Source organism: Vicugna pacos, unplaced genomic scaffold (assembly GCF_048564905.1).
Source record: "Vicugna pacos unplaced genomic scaffold, VicPac4 scaffold_17, whole genome shotgun sequence".
Lineage (NCBI taxonomy): Eukaryota > Metazoa > Chordata > Mammalia > Artiodactyla > Camelidae > Vicugna > Vicugna pacos.
The window spans coordinates 553,674-572,933 of record NW_027328738.1 but is presented as its reverse complement, the minus strand read 5'-3'; the positions used below and the strand labels follow the sequence as shown (position 1 = coordinate 572,933).

The window sequence follows — 19,260 nt, the reverse complement described above, 5'->3', positions numbered from 1 at the left end:
CAAATGTAGTTTTGTCTAATTGTTATCTCTCTCTGTCAAAAACACCCCAATTCTTAACATCAATTTTTCAAAATTCAGCTTTGATTTCCTTTTATCAAATTTATACCACACATTCATTAAATAGTCAAACTGTTCTCGAAAACCGATTGTAAAAAGGAGCAGTTCCCAACAAACGCCCCATTTCCTGGCCAGAAGCAACCACGTTCAGCTCCTACTGCTGACTTTTAGAATAATTACTCCCTATCTCTGACTAATATCCTTGTAACACAGCCTACAGACTTTTTCATCTTTATGTATCACCTATTTAACTTTCTATTTTGGAAAATGAGGATTCAGCTCTCTTTCAAACACCATCTCATCTACACACCCAAACCTTCATTCTTCCAAACTTTTGATACAATTACATTATAATTTTGATCAGCTCAGTATCCTTGCTTTACATTATTAGGACTCTGTACAGACTGTTCACAGGTGTAGCAAGTTGTCTGCTAGCCTTACTTTTTCCTTCCCTACTTTGTTTTCCCTGGAGTTAATAATTGTCTTGGTGGTTCATAGCTTAGATTTCTGTGCACATAACAATTCAACCCCAGACCTTCTCCTAATGAATAACTTTCTCAATACTTTCCAATACATTGTCTTCAAATTTCATCTCCTTGAATAAATCTCTTCAGATCTCCTTCAACCTGGATTAAAGACATGCTAGTCTTGTCACAGAGATCAAGGGGTCACTAGTGGGAAGCAACAAAGGGAACACATGGACCAGGAGCAGGGAACAGATCAACATATTTTCCTTAGTAAAACATACTTAAACTAGTGGGAAAATTGTTTTCTTTACAAACACAAACACACACACAAACCCCAAAAGCCCATAAAGAATGATTAAAGAGCCATCAAACCCATTGCCCTGCAGTCAAATTCTGTGTAACATAAAACAAAAATAACAGAAGGAAAATATCATATAAACATTAATCTCAAGGGGGATGGGGTACACTCAGTGCCAGAGTGTGTGCTCAGCATGCAGAAGGTCCTAGATTCAATCTTCAGTACCTCCATTAGAAAAAGAAAATTAAAAGAAAAGAAAAATGTATCAACTTTAAATATTTACATATGTACAAACATCCTCTTAAAACTGTGTTCTACACGATACACTGGTTAATGAGAAAGTGCCTCTTCATGTCTGTGATCCTGCTGATAATTGAGGGAGAAAATAAGAGTATGACCACATGAAATAAAATCCCTTATGAAATAATGATCCCGGGTGACAATCATTATTGACTGCTGTCACCAAAAAAGAGTTAACTGGACAATATGTACCTTATGACAGGAGTACAAAACTTCACAGAACAAGTATTCTTGCACAAAGTTGAACCTCAATCAGATCAAGATTTTAGGGGAGGATCAAATCACTTAGCTAAAGCCAATACATAGGATGTAGAAACAAGTCTAACACCACAGGGGAGAATGAAATCAGACAAACAGGAAATAGAGGAACCCCTCAGAAATTTCAAGGAAAATGAGAAACAGGAAAATTATAGATTAGAACCCACTTGAGAGATATGCTAGCTGCAATGTCTGAACCTATTCTGGATCCTGACTTCAACCCCAAAACTACTTAAAAGTGTATTTTTGTGACAATCAGGGAATTATTTTGTAACCCTTAAAAAAAAAGGAATATTCCAATTGTATTAGAAAGAGACCATGTCATATCACTAATGAAAGGTTAAGCTATGTAGGATTGTCTTCAAAATGATCCCATAGTGGGGGAAGGGAGGAGGTGGAGATGAAAGGTGCAACAACAGTGACTCTGAGTTTATAATTCTGGAGCTGGGTGACTGATACAGGCAGGCTGGCTGTGCTGTTCTCTCTACTTCTGTACATGTTTGAATCTTTCCAAAAAATGTGAAACAAACACAAAGACTTCCGTGTTATAAAACCTTCATTTTGAAAGTTAAGAGGTTTGCCAAAGTAGGTGCACCTGCATGGGGCACTGAGATGAGAAAGAACAGGCACCTGGCTCCAGGCCGACCTGGGGCTAACTTGACCCTCCTCTTCTCCTCACCATCCACAGCCAGCACATAACTGCATCCTGTCAGCTCCACTCCCCAAACGCATTCCTCCCTGGCTCCCACCATCTCTCATCTGGCCCACTCCAAGTGCCTCCTACCCGGCCTCCCTGCTTCCTGGATCCCTGCAATTCATTCTCCACATTATCTTTGAAAAATTGTGAGTGAGAGAAAATTACTTTAGTGCTTAAACTATCATGACTGCTTCTCACTGCACTTAGAGTCTACACTCCTTTCCATGTTCCTGAAGCCCTTCTAAACCTTGCGTCTCAGCACTCTCACCAGCGCTGGCTCCAGTATCTCCTCAAACCTGCTGAGTACATTTGTGCCTCGGGGCCAATGGACAAGCTGCCTCTATTCCTGGGGTGAATTTTCCCAGATCCTCAAAGTCCAGCCTCCTTATCGCCATCTCAGCTCACATGTAACCTACTCAAAGATAGCTTTCTTGACTCACTTCCCCCCAAGCCTCCCATCTCAAAACTGTGTTAATTCCTTCTTTTCAATCTTACATTTTTTCCTTATTCGCCCGATTATTTTTGTTTGCTCGGTTCTCCTTGGCCTCCCTCCCCCCAGTAGCCTTGCCCAAACAGCATAATCTCCCGGGGAGCAGCCGGCACTGCTGCTCTGAGAAGACATGCTGAGCGCGACATTACAGTCACGTGGTGTAGTGAACCGGTGTCAAACATCAGATACAGCAAAGCAGTGAGAATTTCTCTCTTATTTTATAATTTAAGTGAAATCGAACATTTACTACTATTTAATGAAGAATTTGGTAGGTCTTTGATCCCAGTTCCTGAACAACCCCTAAAGGCTTTAAATTTTCCAAGTAGGAGTGCCTTTGCAATTCATGGTGGACCCTTGGATGGCTTGTGTCCATGAGACGACTCAGGATGGGGACTGGCCTGTCAGAGACACCAACCATGTGATTAGAGGAGTGGGGCTTTGAGCTTTGTGACAAGTGAGTGACCACCAGGAGATGAAGGGGCTCAGCGTTTTGGGCTAAGGAAAGTTTTGACTTACAATTAGGGTTTGGGTTAGCCATGTTGGTAGTGACCCAATAAATTATGTCTTTTTAATAAAGCCTCCAGTAAAAACTTGGGGGCAACAAAGCTCAGAGCTCCTGTGTGCTTCCTGGTTGGTAATACTCTTGGAGGACTGTCACACTCAGATGCTGTGAGGGCAACCCTGAGCTCTTCCCACTGGAGTGCTCTCCACAACAGCTCACCTGAGGAGATCTAAGGGCTGCTTCTTGTCTGTGCTTCGAGGAGGAGCCCATTCCCTGTACAGAAGGCCCTGTTCGCTGGGGCAGCTGAGGTCCTCTGACATAGGCTGAAGTTGCACTGGGAAGCAGAAGCAAACAGGTGAGCATCACTGTCACCACGTGTTCACGTGTTCTGTTGATAAAATGTGGTGCTAACACTTCGTGGTCATTTGTAAATAAGGGGCCCTCACTTGCCAGAAGGGATGGAGGTACCATATAATTTTTCATAATTCTCACCCAGGATTAATACTAACCCCCTGAGGGTCATTTGTAAATGTGGGTGGAAAGGAATGCTTGGATGTCACAGTCCTAGGACCACCGTGGGTACCTGGTGAGAGCCTTGCAGATGCTTAATGTCCTACAACCGAGCCAGTCTTCCACAGCAAAAAATTTAGGCCAACCAAGTGCCCAAACTGCTGCAGTGGAGGGACACCTGATGGTTCAGCCCCCTCCTTGGACACCCAGAGGAACCTGGACTCTGGCAGGTTGGGGGCAGGGTCAATTCTAAAACCCAGGCTTTTTGTCCCCACAATTCAGTAGTTATTCGGTGACAGCGCATGGAATATAAACAACAAAGAAACTTGACATGATGTTATATAATTAGCTTACTCAAGAACCAAAATTTAAATCCAGTCATTCTCCTTCCCACCTGACCTACTTTCCTTTCTCCTGTACTAGCACCAGATTATTACCCACCCAGCCTTAACATGGGTCCTGACTCCACTTATCTCCCTCCCAAACACCACATGAGATGATTCCTCAGCCTGGATGTGGGACCAGCAATTACAAGAGGCTTTAGTGGAAAAGAACTGGTTGTGCGCAGCTTCCAACTAAACACTGTAGAATCCTGGTGTCCCACATTAGTAATCATGACAGCTGTTTGCAAGTGTCCCCAAAATTCATTTCAGACTCTCACTGCTAATATTGCTGGGACATAAATATGAATCATATGGACTGCTGGGCTGGACTGCTATGCTGGGTCTCTGATCCAGGAAACTCAGTGTTTGCTCCCTGCACCCAGCTCCCTGTTCTGTTCGTGCATGTGCATCAAGCAGCAGTTTAGTGTCTATTTTAATATCTTAAACAGTACATTTCAGTATTGTCTTCATCCACAAATATGTGTACCACACAGTAGTAATGATCAATCTCATTCTTTGCTTTCTTTGGTCTTAGAGAGTCAGATAAATGGATAGCAAAGATAGCAAAGTCATAGAACGCTATAATATAGTATTTCCTTTATTTCAATGAAAGGATTTATTTAAAGAGCTTAGATAGAACATCCTTGCATCTATGGCATCATTAAGCGTCTGAAGCTGTTACATTTTAAAAACTTCATTTCAAGCGAGATGTTATCAGTTAGAGAAAGCGCTCCTGAATTTGAGGGGTCGCTGTCATCTCACACAGAGTCCCTAAAAAATGTCAGCACTCTGCAGTATTGCCGTCATGACAAGAACCCAGACAGATGAAATTTGGAAAAACTTGTGGCTTTCTAGTGCACAGACAGAAAATGGTATTTCAGAGGGAAAAGCCTGAATTACAGAAAATGATAAATGAAATGGTCTAACATGCATTTCCCTTACAAAGAACTAATACTTCTTTGGTCGATAATAACATCTGTCAGTAATTATGAAAAAAGCTGACAGATGCATAGTACTTAATATTAGCCAGGACTGTTCTAACATTGACATAGATTCATTAATCTCCATAGCAGCTCTACGAGGTGGGTGCTAAAATTATCCCCATTTTATTGGTGAGGAACTTGAGAGACACAGAGGCTAAGTGACATTTACAAGGTCGACAGCGAGTAACCAGCACATGTATTCCAGCATGAGTCTACGCTCTTGGCCTCTTCTCTTTTTTTTCTTTTTTGGTGGTGGGGAGATAATAAGGTAATTCTGGTGGGGCATGGGGAGGTAATTAGGGTTATTTGTCTATTTTAGAGGAGGTGTTGGGGGCTGAACCCAGGACCTTATGCTTGCTAAGCATGCACCCCATCACTTGAGCTGTACCCTTCCCTCTCGAGTCTATGCTCTTAGCTGCTAATCCTCACTGTCCCACATGGTAACTCTGGGGGGACTACAGTTCATTCATTCACTCGTTAAACTCAGCCTTCCCGGTGCCTTGGATTCAGCAGTGAACAAGGCAACATGGTGCCTGCCTTAAATGAGCTTGTCGCCTCCTGATATATTATCTTCATTTTACCCAGGAACAAACAAGGTCCAGAAGATTAGCCTTTTCCTGTTAACACCGGAGGAGATATGTGGTGCTTTATTTCATTTTTGCCATTTGACTTACACCATGGGGAGGGAAAGCTGCCTTGCAGATCCTGGAGCTCACAAGCCTGTTAATCCTGAATTTTTTTTAACACTGTCCCTTACTTGATACTTGATCTGAGAAAGGATGAAGTAAACCTAAAAAGATTCTAAGAGAGCGTGTGGTTTACACAGGGTAACTAACCAGACACTGTTTACTATCCTAACAGGAATCTCTAGGCATATTTCTTTTCTTTCTCTTTTTTCCTTTTTATGGGCAGCTTTTAAAAACCAAACCAAACCAACCAAACCAAATCACTGATAATTCAACAGCAGGTTCTAAATCATCCCCAAGACAGCAGCTAAACTCGGTTTAGACTTACAATGCGGCCTCTGGTGGTGGGATTGAAGAATATATCTCTATCCTGAATATAAAAGTCATTCACGCAGCTCTTCTCAAATAGGGCAATGAAAAATTCTTGCTTCGGCTTGATGATACTTTGATCCACTTGGAGGACTTTCATAAAACAGCTGAAATTACCAAAGGCTGAGGACCGGGTTTTCAGATCATTGGGCTTCAGAGGCAATATTATGTGCAGTATCTCAGCGTATGTACAGAGCACCTCCCACAGGGTGTATACTTTTGCAAATAGAAGCTTGTCACCCAAAACCTATATTGGGAGAATGAAAACACAAACCAGGAAACTATTTTCACATTTTTAGTACACAGATTTTTCTTACATTGCTGGTAGTTAAAGCACTTGTGTAAACACACACACATATGACACTGGTAAAGGTGAAGATATAATAAAAATTGATTTGCAAACTATCATATATTTTTGCCTTAAAGATAATTTCTTTGTTGAAATTACTGAAAAGTTATTTAAAATCCTTACAGTTCATTCATAAAATAACCAATGTTTTAGATGAAAAAAGCAAACTTGTTAATTTTTAGTCCAAATTAGTAACTAAAAATAGAAACACCAAAATATTCTTTGCAGTGGCATTGCAATGACAATTTTATAAATTTCTAAAACCTAGGACTATTTACATATCTGTTCAATATAGTGTTAAACAGTCATTAAAAGGGATTTAAAAGAATTATATTTATTGATATGGAATATATAATAAAAGGAGAAAGCAAAAAATGTGAAATAATAATTTTCCTTTTTGGAAGGGAAAAATATCTTCATTTGAACAAAAAAATGTTTAGAAGGATTTTAAGATTCTTAATGTATAATTAAGGTACAGATGATTTTTAATTCCACTGTTCTTTCATTTTCAATTTTGGGGGGTAAGTTTTATAATAAAAAAAATCTTTAAAACAGTTCTTACATAAATATATTAATAGATATATTTATGACTACATTCTCTGGCTATTAAAAAAGATCTCCTAGCTGTGGATCTGAAACATACATTCCATAATGCAGATTCTGACTGACTCGCCTCCCAGCCCACAGCGAAGGCACGGCTAGTGTGACATGTTTCAAATATCATTCCAGGTAATATGCAGGCTCCCAGCCAGTGGCTGCAAGGGGACTGACACTGATCTGGTTGCTCCCAGCTGTAGACCAACACAGATGAAGTTAGATTCACAGGCTCATGTTTCCTCTGTCAAAAGAAATCAGAAAATGTTAGGCTTTTACTTTCACCAAGGGAACAAGAAGTTGTTTGATTATTTTTATGGAAAAAAAAACAACAAACCAATTTGAACCTGTTGAAAAGACATTTGCTCAAAATAGTACAGTAGCAATGATGGTGCTCTGGCTGGCAGGGACTTACTGGATTCCTGTGAGTGCTGGACTCCTCACATGGAATTCCCTTGGCACTCCAGAAGGCCTGTGGTTGTCCCCATGGGTTTGTGGCCATATGTGGCACAAAAAAGCCTCTGGCTTTGCCACAATTTCAATGCCTTTTTTGGCTTATGAAAGGTTTTGCACTCAAATGGAGTATTCTTGAGTCCAGTCACTGATGTCATTCACCAGAGTTATACTCCAGATCTGACATTCTAGACTCTTAAATTCTTGCAGACATTCAAATGGTTCAGGTTTGGATGTGTATTCACCTCTGGAGGCCTGGACCATATTCGCTAAAGACACCCGATCAAGTTCAGCAAAATGCAAAGAAATTTTTCTCTCTGCAAGACTGAAATGTCTGTGAAGGTATAAAAACTTCTGCATCTACAAAAATAGGGAACCAACTTATCAATAACATATCTATCCATAATGAATGGACATTTAAAAAATTACTGTATTTACTTCTATCAAATTCTATCTGGCTTTTGCCAAATTGTGTCCTAAACTGTAAGGAAAGTATATAAATGTAGTGAATTTTTGAACTTTTAAGAGAAAAAGGAACCCTCCTACTCGGTTGGTGGGAATGTAAATTGTGCAGCCACTTTGGAGGACAGTATAGAGGTTCCATAAAAAACTGAAAATAGACTTCCGTGTGATCCAGCAGTCCCATTCATGGGCATATGTCTGGAGAAAAATATAATTCAAAAAGACACATACACCCCAATGTTCACAGCAGCACTATTTACAATAGCCAAAACACTGAAACAAACCAAGTGTTCACTGAAACAACACAAGTGTTCACTGACAGATGACTGGATAAAGAAATTGTGGTATATTATATATATATGTATATATACATATATATACACATACATATACACACATGAACACACACACACAATGGAATACTGATCAGCCATAAAAAATAAAATAATACCATTTGCAATAACATGGATGGACCTACAGGGTATTATGCTAAGTGAAATAAGTCAGAGAAAGAAAAACAAATATTCTATATATTAACTTATATATATATATATAAAATAGAACAAATTAATTACTATAATAAAACAGAAATAGACTCACAGGTATATAGAACAGACTGGTGGTTACAAATGGGGAGAAGGAGGAGAGGGGAGGCAGGAAGGGGGTAGGGGATTGAGAGGTAAAAATTACTATGTATAAAATGGATAGCTTACAGTGCTGTATCATACAGCACAGGGAAATATAGCCATTATTTTATGGTGACTTTAAATGGAATATAATTTATAAAAATGTTGAGCCTCTTTGTTAGACACCTGAAAATAATATGATGTAAATCAACTACTCAATTACAAAATGTTTAATAAAAGTTTTCTTTTCATATTATTTGCAATAAGTTGGAAGCCAGAACTGTCAATAGAAATATAGTGCAAGTCACAATTTTCCAGTAATACCATTTAGAAAATAAAAAGGAACAAGTGAAATTAATTCCAGTAATAATTATATTTATCCCAAAATATCCAATATACAATCATTTCAAAAGTGTGACTGACACTTTTAAAACTTATTAATAAATATTTTACATTAGTTTTGTTGTACGAAGTCTTGAAGATCTATTATGTATTTTCCACTTATAGAACATCTCAATTCAAAATAGCCACATGTGGCTAGTGGCTACCATACTAGACAGAGCAGATTACACCATTCACACTTCTGATAAATTACCTTCTGTTACTTATTTTAAAAACTTGCAGAAAAGGCTTTAGATATTCCCTACATCAAACAAAACAACCTTGACGGGTTGGAAGTATCTTCATTATAAAGTGAAAAATAAAGGTAAGAGAGCCATGTTTACATGTATGTTAATGTAACAATAACTTCTTAAATCATTCAGGACTTTACAATCTTTCTTCATATGCCAAGGATTCACTGTCACTGCACAATATTTTTCACTGTTATTATCTTTGGAATTGACAGGCTTCTGATGATCCTGCTTTGTGCATCTGTACATAAAAGAAAACAACAAAACAGAGAAAAAGACCTTGTTAAAGATAGTTTGGGGGGAGGGTATAGCTTAAGTGAAAGATCATATTCTTAGCATGCACAAGGGCCTGGGTACAATCCCCAGTACTTCTTCTAAAAATAAAATAAATAAAAACCTAATTACCACCCCCCTGCAAAAAATTAATTAATTACTTTAATTAAAAGTTAAAAAAAGATAATTTAGTGCAGGCTTATCAGGCTACAAGAGCTACAGTGAATGCCCCCCCATTAATTTAGAAGAAGTCTCACAGTATTTCCCAACATAAAGGCTAAAATATAATTGAGAACAGTTTCTGATGGTCAGCATGATTTTAACAAAAAAGTAGATAGTTACTTCCCTGGTGTCAAAGCTCTGTCAGAGATGGGCACAGAAAATTTAGTAGAAATGATTTTGCATATACCTTTGAAAGAAATGCTAAGAAATGATCTTTTCTGTTGGAAATTAGCCTGCTTTTACATTCTGCAGTAGGCATACATGTTTACAAACCAGGCAGGAACTGGATCATATTTTACACATAATTTAGAAACTGATTTGAATTTTGCTCTCTGTCTGCAAGGCTATTTCTTAGGTAATTACATAAGCTGGCAACTATACTAAATTTTGTTTCCCTGTTTGCTTAATCCTCACAACAACTCTGTAAGCTGCTATTATTACCCCCATATAACAGATAAAGAGCTTGAGGCAGAAAATAATCTGGGTAACTTGGTAAATGGTGGAGCTGAGTATGACTGCAGCCAGTCTGACACTCAAGTCCATTCTTCCCACCGATGTCTGATACTGCTACCTACATTCAGCAATGACCGCTGATTTCATATTTAAGTATGTCATTTCTAAAAGTGCAAAGATATATTAGTACTGCTGTGTAAATTATTCTTTTGAGATGTGATTGCCAAAAAAAACATAAAATCACGGTTCCACTGAGGGAAGGGCAAACTGCATATAGACGGACACAAGGGGACTTTGTGAGGACACAGTTGCACAACTCTAGAAATAGCTAAAATGGCTGACTTATACAATTATAATGTGTGAATTTTATGGCCTGTAAATTACACCCTAATACAGCTATTAAATTAAGAAACTTGATACCAAATTAAGACTAAAACACATATATATATATATATCACACAAAGAACAACAGGCAAATATCATTATTTACTGCACCATTCTTTCATGCAGCTTCCTTTCCTCACTCGTTCCTGAAAGGATGACTCATTTTTAAAATAGTCTTTTAATTTATTTAGCAAATAATTTTTGACAGCCTACTATGTACCCAGGACTAATCTAGGCACTTGGAATAGATCAATAAACAAAACAAAATTCCTGTCCTCACGGAGCTTGGTTGGAGTCTAGCTGGAGTGGGGGGTGGAGATGACAATTCACTCAACAGAGCAGCAGAGGAGGTGGCATGATAGGAAAGAGGAACCATGGAAAAATCAAAAAAGGGCAAGGTAAAGAGAGTTTAGGGTATGGGATGATGGTGATGTTGTATTAAATACCAGAGCAGGCCACACTGAGGACTGAGGTTAGAAATAAGACTAGGAGGTGACAAGTCCCAGGTGGATGGAATAACCATCACCAAGGGCAGCGTGCACCTCGCATGTTCCAGAATGGGGGCACGGCTGGAGCTGTGGAGAAGGGTCAGTGCAGATCCTGTATGGCCTTGGAGGACGTTGTAAGGACTGTGGCTTTTACCCGTAGTGAAATGGGGAGGCACTGCAGAAGGAGGACACAATCTAACTTAGGTTTTCAAGGCTCACTTGACTGCCGGGTGAGAATAGGCAAAACGGGTCAGAGATGAAAGGAGGGAAGCCTCTGAGAAGGGCTGTGCAGGAGGAGAGGACAGTGGCTCAGGGCAGGGAAGCAGCATTGGAGGCAGGAGCCATGGTGAGAAGTGGCTGTGCTCCGGATAAGTTTTAAAGTCAGTGTTAAACCAGGTCTATTGACAGAATTCATGTGGTATGTCAGTGAAAGTCAGAATAACTCCAAGTTTTTTGACCCAAGCAGCTGGAAGGATTAAGTTTCCACTAACTGAATGGGGGAGGTTGCAGAAAGGACCAGTTTGGGGGGTAGGAGGACCAAGAGCTCAGTTTTTACACATGTTGGTTTTAAGATATCAGAGTTCCAAATGAAGATGGCAAATCAGCAGAAGATTGTAAGAGTTCAGAGTTGGAGAGAAAAAGTCTAGCGGGAGACAGAAATGTGGGAATCATGGGTCACACAGGTGGTAGAGGAAGACATGAAACCCAGGTACTCAAACATTAAGATAACCTGGCATTAACCATAGAAGTTTTCCTTGAGGGCCTGCCTACTAGGTGTGGATATCAGTCCTATTTCCCGACCACTCGAGTTTTAAAAAGGAACTTACAAATGAATTCGTGCAAGACACTTCCTCCAGGGGTTGGGTCCAGAGCAGGTGTGGGAGAATGGGATGGTGCACGCTACTCCCTAAGGCAGAATGTGTGTGTGTGTGTGTGTGTGTACGCATGTGAGTGTGCACAGGGGGATGAGACACACCTGGCTTAAGAAAAAGAGCTAGAAAGTCTAGAAGCCGAAAGATGAAAGAACATCCAGATCTGGTAGAGGGAACAGGGGAAACACTGTGTACTGTAAGACATATCCCCATACTGCCATTTCCCACCATCCTTTCATCAGGAACACAGTTGGAAAGGGGGAATTATGTAGATACGTGTGATGTACACAATCTTTCTGACTATGTAACACTGACTATCTACATATGTAGCAAGTTAATGATATTTATATCTGCTTCAAGTTTAATAACATGTTCACAACAGAGAGAAAATAAAATATTGATGACTGGTAGAAGCATCATAGAAGGCCTTTCAATGCTCAGAATGGAAGCAAAAGCAGCTTCAACCCACAAAGAATGTCATTAAGGGTCAAGAATGTTTACATTTTCTTAAGAAATTGAGAGTTACAAATTCCTGCTTTAAAGAATTAACTTTAATACAGATACCATACTATAAGCAACGTCTATACTGGAGCTTTCATAAAGCTATTTTTAGTTCCTGTTTGTTCTGATGTACTCCAGACACTCTGCAATGAAATCCTTCTTTTCAAAGGCTTAAAGGAATAAAAAAAGAAATAACACTGCATTCTTTTAAGTGTTCCCTGTACTGAAAGTCACTTGCAAATGCAACACCCTGCCACAGGTCAACATTTTTAACAATAAAGTACTTTGCGCAGTTTTTCAATTTCTATGTGTCTTTGTGTCAGTCTCTCACTCAGAAGCAGAATGGAGTATCAGAAAATGATACATTATGTCTAAAACTACAGATGTAGGAGATGAACGTCCACCAGGAAACAGCTAAGTGTGAGGGCAAGGTTTACCTTTTAAGTTACCGTAAGTGCAGTTACACCTGCTCCCTGCTTCCCCTGTGAAGAGCTAGTCTTTTCCAGAAAAGCTCTCATTCTGAGAACTGTCTTCTTTAAAATATTCGGAGATTCTCTTTTAAGGCTCTTTCACTTTTAAGTCTTTCCCCAACTCTACATCCTATAACAAGTGTTAAAATTATCCAATAGCCTATTGTTACAGAACATGCTCTACAAAAGCTGAGGTTTCCCAGGGTTTGGATCCCAGAACTCTGCTACCAGATAATCCTAAAGCCTTCCTTCCATAATTGACTCTTCTGCCAATTCCCAGCTGCGGGCAAATTCGGCTTCTCAGACCAGGTAACTTAATAATTCTGCCTTCAAACACTCTACTGTCAGTAAAGGAACTCTCAGACAGGAAGCACACAATGCCCCTAGTGAGGGTTGCCTCCTTCAAACAATCAAGATGCCATCACCAAGCAAATAATTAAACCTACTGCAAAACTTCTGAAGACAATTACAAACAATATAGTTTGTATAGTTGCATACTATTTGCTCTGGAATAGTCATTTCCAATGGAGGGAACAAAGGACCTCATGACCCAAGCAATTTTTTTAAACTGCACGAAACCATCCCTCATCACGTGAGGATTCAGGCAAGCCCATCTTACAGGCCTAGGAGTAACAGAATGACAGCACCTCTAGGAGTAGGATGAAAAGCAGCGAGGTAGACTTCTAGTGAAAGAGGGTGATGTAATAGGCCCCATTGCCCACTTACCTCCCACCACAGGACAATCATCTTATATCGAGAACAAACACTTTGGGAAACAGAGGTTGTTTATGTTTTTATGGTTTTCTGGTGGAAATAATGCCCTGAGTCATGTGAAGTTGTGGCTGCAAAATTGAACAGGGGACCAGATATTTTCACATTCAGGACACAAATAGCCCCCGGGTAGCCATCATATCTGCTCTCCCCTTTGCCTGTTCATTCCAAAAGCTGCAGGACTCTCCTGCTTGCAATGGCACCCACCACTTCTCACAAATTCTTGACAAGTTCACGTCAGCAGCTGGTGGTGTCAAAGTCACCATTTGTACTGCTCTGAAGTACCTCCATTACTTTATATCCCTTCTATTTTCTCTGTTGTCTTCCTAGCTACACTTGCATTCACAAGTTGGTTACCGCACTAACATTGCCTCTGTAATCAGTCCAGGACATAGGAAGTAGAGATTCAAGTGTAACCAGTAACAGAACACTTGTCATGCCACTCTAGTTTCCCAACAAAATACTCTGGCATCCCTCATCTCACCCAAAGAACCACCGCATGACTTAGAGGTTGTAAATGTAGAGGGCTTTCTCTACTGGGAAACACTGTGGCTTGTGGTAGAGTTGCGATTTCAGTTTTTGCAATTAGTTACAGGCAAAAAGACATGGTCCGCAAATTTTCTTCAAGCGTTTGGAATTTAAACTTTTATTAGATACAGAGCCGGCGGACTAACCGTAATCCATGAACATATGGTCATATTATCAAATAATGTTCATGTCTGCCTTACAGATATGTAAGAACTTGAATTACACTTGCATCCTGTAGGCCTTTGGAATTGGATGTGAAGCATCCTGTGAGTCAAAAACCTCCTATCCAGTTACAGAACACCTTAAAGACAACATCACATTAATGCCACTGAATACATTAGTATAGCCCATGTATGGTTAAGTTACATCTCCGACTTCTCAGAGTTGGAAACGAGATGTCTAGAAAAGCTGGAAAAGGCCAATTACCAAAACAGCTCAAAAGTTAAAGCAGACTCTTGCACCTCCCAGAGCGGAGGGCGGAGGGGGCATTGGTCACCACCCTGTCCTCCCCCAGGACGTGGCATGTGGGGAAGCAGGCAAGAGTGGGTGGCTGGGACTCGGAGGTGGAGAGGTGATGAAAACAAGAGTGGAACTGCTCTGATCCTAGAACAACAGAGCTGTAAAAAACTCGGCTTCAGTTCAACACGCTCCCTCTCCCACATTCCCTCCCACCTACATGACAAAAAGAACAAGTCAGGCACTTTCTGCCCATGACGGTGACTACTAGCAGGAAAGGGACCAGGATAAAAACATGTCATATAAAAGATCAGTCTGATTTTAAAGACAGTGTTATAAACAGTGAACATCACTGTCAGAGTGGGGCACGTGAGACGCTCAAATAGGGAGGAGGAGGTTGAGGATCCCTTTCCAGCACTTCCATGTCTTTTATCACTCCTATTTCTGACCTTTCCTTTGCCACTTTTTGAAGCACTGCCATCACTGGCAGGTAAAGGGGCAGCAATGTGACTTGGCCGTTTGGCCGATGGGGCTACATTTCCCAGCACTGGAATGAAAAGGCACTGGAAAAGGATCAGCTGGAAGATGTGAACTGCGGTCCTGGCCTGTGCCAAACACTAACCAGGTGACCCTGGGTTAGGCTCTTAGTCTCTCTGGGCTTCCGCTGTTTACTTATAATCGAAGGTTTTGTCCTTGCACAAATATATCCAATATGAAATGTAACGTAAAAGTCAAACATAATGACATCTCACCTGCTTGCCTCAGGGAACTGTACAAGCATTGAACACTATGTGAATGTAAACACAGAGTTAAGAAAACTGTTGTGGTAAAGCGCTAAACTAAACATGGAGATAAAATTTAATGGATATTCTTGGCTTTTTTTTTTTAATTGCAACACTGAATTAATAGCTATTAGCTATAATCCACACCACCACCCCTGCGAATAAATAAAGTAGGTAAGCACTGCCTGGATGCCTGCTATTGCCCAATGCTAAGCAGGGTGAGGGGTATAAAGGAGGCTGAACAAGGGAGTCTTCTCCAGTTACCAGCTAAGTGAGGAGACACATTGGAAATCACCCGGGAATGTTACCAAGTCAGTACTCAAAGTCAAGAATACAGGCTACCGATCATAAACAGTGCAGGAATACAAAGAGCAGCTAGAAGTATTTAGAGTAAATAGGGAAGACTCTGTGAAGGAAATGGGACTCCAACTAGTTCTCAGGGTAATTCTAAGCTGTTTTAACTGAGGACTGGATAGGAAAAGGCTGGTGACTCCTGGTTTTTAATAGGACACAGGTTATCCTAGGAGGCTAAGTTACAAAATGATTGGAAAACATAAGGTAAGTCCAAAATGATGAAGGGTCAAGACTACCTGGCTCAGATCTGGTTGTGGTAAGTCTTTGACTTGACTCTAGATGTTGGAGCGTCAAAACTGTAGGTTGACTGAAAGGGGGGGAAGAGAATATCCAAGAACTCAGCAGAAGGAATAATTCATGTATCAGGGATGAAAGCTATTCATCAGAGTATCAGGAATCAGAATAGACACTTGAAACCAAAAACATACAGTTCCAGAAGCCGACAATATGTGGAGGGTGGTGAGAGGAAGATAAATCAAAGACCATTCCAAGCCTTTGGGTATTTAAGACCAGAAGAATGATTATCCCACTGAATAAGTGAAGACGCTGCAAGAAAAAAGATTATGAAATCAGCTTTAGACATGATGAATCTGACATATGAGCTAAGAGTAGGAATTATCTAAGAAGCTCAAAATTCAAATCTGAAGCACAGATCTAGAGTACAGGCTTAAGATACAGATGGACAAGACATGATAAAATTCATAAAAGAAAACATAGGCAAAACATTTTCTGAGATAAATCTTAGCAACGTTCTCCTAGGGCAATCTACCCAGGCAATGGAAATAAGAGAAAAAAATAAACAATAGGGAAGTAATTAAACTCATAAATTTCTTCACAGCAAAGGCAACCATAAATAAAACAAAAGGAAACAATAACCTACGAATGGGAGAAAATATTTGCAAATGATACGAGTAACAAAGCCTTAATTTTCAGAATATATAAACAGCTCATACAACTTAATAACAAAAAAACAAACAACTGAATCCAAAAATAGGCAGAAGACATAAACAAGCATTTCTCCAATGAAGACAGAAATGGCCAATAGGCACATGAAAAAATGCTCGGTATCACTAATAAACAGAGAAATTGAAATCAAAACTACAATGAAGTATCAGCTCACATCATTCAGAATGGCCATCACTCAGAAATTCATGAATGATAAATACTAGAGAGGCTGCAGAAGGAAGGGTACCCTCTTACACTGCTGGTGGGAATCCAGTTTGGTGTAGTCATTATGGAAAGCATGGAAATCCCTCAAAAAACAAAAAGTAGGCTTGCCCTATGACCCAGCAATCCCACATCTTTGTATATAACTGGAAAGAACTCCAATGTGAAAAGATACCTGCACACCAGTATTCATAGCACCAATGTATACAATAGCCAAGAAATGGAGGCAAGCTAAATGTAGCAACAGATGACTGGATAAAGAAGTTGTGGCAAATTTATACACTGGAATACTACTCCACCATGAATAGGACAAAATAAAACCATTTGCAGCAACATGGATGGAGCTAGAAATCGTCATTCTTAGTGAAAGCAGCCAGAAACAGAAAACTACCAAATGATACCACTCATATGTGCAATGTAAAAAAAGAGAGAAAAAGACACTGTGAATCCATCTACAAAACAGAAACAGACTTGCAGACTTAGTAAACAATCTTAAGGTTACAGGGGAAAGGGGATAGGAAGGGATAAATTTGGGAGTTTGAGATTTACAAATGCTAGCCACTACATATAGAAAGAGATTTTAAATAAAGTTTCTTCTGTATAGCAAAGAAATCTATGTTCATTATCCAGCAATAACCTATAATGAGAAAGCCGATACAGCCTCCAACTGAGGAAGCAAGAGAAGAAAGGAGAGTTAGTTATGCTGGGCTAGAGCCCACTTCTAAAATCCTTGTCAGCCACTGAGGCTGCCCCAAGTACACTGAGCCCTCCTCCCACGGACAGGCTGACATGACATGCGTCCTGCAAACCTGGGGCAGCAGAGGCCGTCCCCAGGTCTGGCCCTGGGGGAGATGGGAGCAAGTCCACTTGCTCCCCTTGGGGCAGCACCCCTCCCCGCAGCCCCCGCCACCTGACTGCACCGCTCCTGCCTCTCAGGAACCCACTGACTTGAAAACAAGTGATCCACGAACCTGGGGCAGCGGCAGGGAGATGGGCAGCGAACTTGCAAGCTGGTGGACTTGCCCCCATCTCCCCCACGGCCTGTCCAGGGCTCGGCCTCTGCTGCTCCAGGCACGGTCCGCAGGTCAGCCTGCTCCCGGGAGGAGGGCGCGGTGTGGTCGAAGGCAGTGGCGGGTTATGGAGTGTGCCCATGGGAGCCCATGGATTTGCTTCAAACTCCCCAGCGCATGGCCTGAGCTTGGCTTCTGCTGCTCCAGATTCGTGGAACTCAGGTTACAGGTAGCCTGCTCCTGGAAGGCGGGTGCTGTGCTGTCAGGGAAAGGCGGCAGCTGCGATGGCGGGATTGGGGCTGCCCTGTGAGAGCGCGGGGGTTGCGACCATTTCCCGCTGCTGCTGCAGCCATCCCAGCACACTGACCTCACCGCCCCCACCTCCCAGGAGCAGACTGACCTGTAACCTGACTCCCACGAACCTTGGGCTTTAGAGGCCGCCCCCTAGGTCAGGCCGCGGGGAAGATGGGAGCAAATCCAGGGGCTCTCATGGGGCAGCCCCCATTCCATCCGTGGCCCCGCGACCGCACCGCACCCGCCTCCCAGGAGCAGGCCATGATCTGGGGGCCAATCGGAGATGCTCCTGGGCCTTCCGGCGCCCTCCCACCTCCCGGGGCTGTACCTGATCTCCTAAACCCGGGTTTAAGCTGCGGCACAAACGCGAGGTCCAGGAACTACTAATAGCGGGGTTACCACGAACCACAGCGGCGGCTGGGACCCGCCTCAGGGTCCTAACGTGCTGCACGGCCGGGACCTCATCTCCGCACCCCTCCCTGTGCGCTTCCTCAGCTGCACAGCCCAGGCGTCACCCGCCGGCTCCCCGAGCAGAGCGCCCCCACCAGCGCACCCTTATCTGACCGGCAGCGGCAGCCAAGCCTACGGAAAGCGGCGGCCCAGACCCCAAGCTGTGTTCCTCTTCCAGGAGATGGTCCAGGAGCAACCGGCTGCCGCCAGCTTCCACGCATTCTGGGCGGGTTCCGGCGTCCGCGCGTCTGTCCTTCTGCGCGTGCGCGCCCCTCCTCCTCCCGCCTGCAGCGCAAACTGCTCGGGTGGGTCTCCTGCTTTAATGGACCTGGCCACTGGGGCCGGGAGGAGCCAGGTGGGGCCCCTCCCTCTTGTCCCTCCGGTCTCCATCCCCAGAGCCTTCACCCCGCCACCAACTGGGTCATGGCACTGTACTAGAACCACGACTGTCCTGGGCCACGCCACATCCCGCCAGCCCCACTTCCCCTTCTCACCTTCCCCTCCCTGTTACTACCCTCCCACCCCTGGCCAGGCCCAGTCTCCCACCAGACCTTGAAGACAGGGCTTCTTCTTCTCACACCGAGGTCCATGCCCTGACACTCCGTCCTGCTAGATCTTAACCTATGGCCCCTACACCCTCGTGCCTCACCACAGGACACCAAACTTCCT

The 19,260-nt window shown here is 42.1% G+C and overlaps 1 protein-coding gene across 6 annotated transcripts in view; it reads right to left on the bottom strand.

The window, feature by feature from the left end:
* LOC140692793 (uncharacterized) overlaps window positions 1-19,012 on the bottom strand; it is a 60,858-nt gene extending 41,846 nt beyond the window's left edge. For all 6 annotated transcript variants that reach the window (XR_012068374.1, XR_012068376.1, XR_012068373.1 and 3 more), the window contains exons 1-4: window positions 18,706-19,012; window positions 9,210-9,357; window positions 6,993-7,187; window positions 5,960-6,247 (exon numbers count right to left, since the gene is read on the bottom strand). Coding sequence is in view for 2 of the 6 variants with exons in the window: in XM_072957055.1 (XP_072813156.1) it covers window positions 5,960-6,247; window positions 6,993-7,187; window positions 9,210-9,357; window positions 18,706-18,812 (738 nt within the window). In the remaining 4 variants the exon portion in view is untranslated. The remainder of the gene's footprint in view (window positions 1-5,959; window positions 6,248-6,992; window positions 7,188-9,209; window positions 9,358-18,705) is intronic.
* Window positions 19,013-19,260: the final 248 nt, after the last annotated feature.